Source organism: Triticum dicoccoides, chromosome 3B, assembly GCF_002162155.2.
Source record: "Triticum dicoccoides isolate Atlit2015 ecotype Zavitan chromosome 3B, WEW_v2.0, whole genome shotgun sequence".
Classification (NCBI taxonomy): domain Eukaryota; kingdom Viridiplantae; phylum Streptophyta; class Magnoliopsida; order Poales; family Poaceae; genus Triticum; species Triticum dicoccoides.
This window is the reverse complement of record NC_041385.1, coordinates 762,274,043-762,277,205: the sequence shown is the minus strand read 5'-3', so window position 1 is coordinate 762,277,205 and position 3,163 is coordinate 762,274,043. Positions and strand designations below refer to the sequence as shown.

Here is a 3,163-nt window from a genome sequence, read left to right as displayed (position 1 = left end):
CCTCTAGGGATGAGAGACCCCGTCCCCCCTCGGTTACGGTTCGAGGCTTTCTGGCTCCGGCAGCTCCCATAACAGCCGGTTGTAGCTCGCCCCTATCGGCAGGGCACCGTCGGATGCAACTCAAACCACCATCGGTTGCAACTCCACCAACCCGAGGTTGTAGCTTCCTATCGCCGCGGTGTTGCAGCTCCACTACCGCCTCTTTCACACACGTGTGTTGCTGCTCTGCTCTGGCACCAATGGTGGTCTCGCAACACTTTGGTGGTCAGCTCATAAAAGTAGATGGGAGAGAGGATGCGAGAGAAAAAGTGGTGCGGCGTGCTGGGGAAAAAGAATGGCTAAGCACCTCATGTGGAAGAGATAAGGATGGATGCAGCAAAAGCGATGCGTGGGCCCCATGCTACAGGAGCAAACATGGGCGTTGAATTTCTTTTAATCTCACGACGCGTGCGTGATCGGCCGAATCTTTGGCCGGGCATGCTGGATATAAGGGATCCCATAAAAACGTCTGACGGAATTGCTTCATGCCACATGTTATCATTTTGGTTTTTTTTTTAATAATGAAGAGCCGTTTTCACTGCGCGGCCCGTTCCAGCACAAGGGGAAAAGGTCACACGGCCCAGCCTCCCTACTCCCCCGTCCTCTCCACTTTGACCGCCGGCGCACGCCCAAACCCTCGTTCGCCGGCGCAGATGGCGGCCGACGCTCTCGCCGCCCCTTCCTTCACAGTTCGGGCGCCACGCACCTGGTAGGCCCTCTCTCTCCTCAGGCTTCTCTCAACGCCAGGACGAATCTCTGACCTCTCCGCCCCCCAATCTGAGCAGATCGGCCGCTCCTCATCTCCACGGGCGGCGATGGCGCCGGGCTCCCAGAAGAAGAACACCAAGGGCGTGAAGGAGGTCGACCCGACGGCCAAGCTCACCGACGACCTCCTCGTGGACATCATCTCGCGCGTGCCCTACAAGTCAACATGCTGCTGCAAGTGCGTCTCCAGGCGTTGGCGGAACCTCATCTCCCACCGCGACCACCGAAAGAAGATGCCGCAGTCCGTCGTCGGCTTCTTCTACCAAGGTTACAATGCATTCCGCTCCCCCAGGAAGGCTCGTTATTTTACCAATCTGCTGTCACGGCAACGCTATCCTCTCGTAGATCCTTCGCTGTCTTTCCTGCCCACTTGCGACAGCCTTGACATCTTGGACGCCTGCAATGGCCTCCTCCTCTGCCGCTGCTGGAAGGCTGCTGATCCCCTGGAATTGGATTATGTTGTTTGCAATCCCACCACTGAGAAATGGGTGTCCTTCCCTGCCACCGACTGGTCCAGCAAGGTGAGCGTCGCTCGCCTCGGATTTGACCCGGCCGTTACTTCCCACTTCCATGTATTTGAGTTCATAGATGAGGAGGCCTGGGGTATAGCCGAGGACGAGCAAAGCGAGTGCTATGGACGCATCCAAACACTAGCAATTTACTCGTCCAAAGCTGGAGCGTGGAAATATCAAACAGTTGAGCATGGACCATTTGCGATACCCAAGAATTCACCCGGCTCATTTTTAAACGGGATCCTTAATTTGGCTGCCTATAATAATTTAATTGTAGCTGTTGATGTGGAAGGAGATAATTGGTCACTTGTTCATATTCCTAAGCCACCGTACTATGCGGATGATATCAATGGCATATTTCCATCACAGGGACAGTTGTATTTTGCAAATAGTCCTGCTGATTCTGATGGTTCTGAATTATCAATCTGGGTTCTTGACGACTTGGTTACAGGAAAATGGACTTTGAAGCACAATGTGAGCCACTTGCAGTTGTTTGGAACAAAGTATTCATCGTATGCGAATGATTATAGTGTTATTTCAATGCATCCAGAACACAGTTTGATTTTTATAGTCGGTGGACATGACAAGACACTAATGTCATATGACATGGATTCTAGACAGCTGCGTTTTATATGTCAACTTGGCTCTGAGTGTAAAGCTGAATTGCCTGCCTGTGGCGACAAGACTCTTTTTCATCCACATGTTCCCTTGTTCTCACAATCATTGGCGGATGGGTAGTAAATGTCTATTCAGCTGTGTTCTATGTTAACTTGGATGTGAATGTGAAGTTCAATGGCCTGGCTGCTGCATACCACAACTTCATAATTGTCCATGTTTCTGATGATATTTGAGTTAGGTCTTCAATTTGGGCAGCAGTGACTGGGGTAGACATTTATGAAGTTCTGATAGTTTCTATTGGCACTTGAGCACTGTGTCCTGACTATTGCAGTAACTTAGTGACTGAACTTGCCTTTGTGTACTGTGTATATTCATGGCAGTTACTCCCTCCGTTCCAAAATAGATGACTCAACTTTGTATACAAAGTTGAGTCATCTATTTTGGAACGTAGGGAGTAGCAGCCTATGCAGTTGTAACACCCTGCTACTTAAATCTTGGATATTATGATCGTTTTGTTGAACCATTATTGCTGTCTTTTTAAATAAATTCGTCTCTCTTTGAGAATTTGTTGCATTTGTTGCAACTTCTGCACTGGATATTTCTTAGTATGGACTGGATGTATGGGTCCAGTTTTTTTTAACAATATCGACTGGATGCTTTTGTTTATCTCCAGTCAACACTGAAACGATCTATGTATGTATTAAGGTATTTCTTCTGGAATCAGATAATACTGTTAAGGCTGTATAGTTTTTGAAGTATGTAGCAGACGACTGAATCGACCTGAAAATAGTAGACCTTTGGTAGCAGATGCCCTCTCTGCATGCTAGTTTTAAGTACTGAAAGATAGAAGCATCAAAACTCGAGCACGTGGGGACAATACTAAAGTGTTAAACAACTAGTAAGTATCTTGTATGACGCGAATTGACAATTCTGTCATTGGGTTATCCTAGTGTACTTTATCAAATGCATAACCTAGCTCTGCTGTAAGTCACACTTGAGAAGCCTGAAGGACATGATGAGTTTTGACTTTTGAGTAAGCAGTTGCATTTAAACTGGAATTATCTCGTTTCTTGTAGGACACTTTTATCTTGCAGTCTAAACTGGAATTATCTCGTTTCTTGTAGGATCATTTTACTATTTAATTGCATGATTCATTTATTGTGATATGTGATCTTCACATGGAATGTAGTGGATGATTGGATCCACCTGAAGTCGGATACTTTTGGTAG

General features: G+C 47.2%; 1 protein-coding gene across 1 annotated transcript; it reads left to right on the top strand.

Moving 5' to 3' along the window:
• The first annotated feature begins 583 nt into the window (after positions 1 to 583).
• Positions 584 to 2,302, top strand: LOC119278345 (F-box protein At5g07610-like). The gene is made up of 3 exons (XM_037559707.1): positions 584 to 748; positions 825 to 1,071; positions 1,150 to 2,302. The coding sequence occupies exons 2-3, from the start codon at positions 855 to 857 to the stop codon at positions 2,052 to 2,054; spliced, it is 1,122 nt and encodes a 373-aa protein (XP_037415604.1). The 5' UTR covers positions 584 to 748; positions 825 to 854; the 3' UTR covers positions 2,055 to 2,302.
• Positions 2,303 to 3,163: the final 861 nt, after the last annotated feature.

Coding starts and splice junctions, on each gene's coding strand:
- LOC119278345 (XM_037559707.1), top strand. CDS start 855: ATGGCGCCGGGCTCCCAGAAGAAGAACACCAAGGGCGTGAAGGAGGTC. Junction 1,072..1,149: donor CGTCGGCTTCTTCTACCAAG/GTTACAATGCAT, acceptor ATCCTCTCGTAG/ATCCTTCGCTGTCTTTCCTG.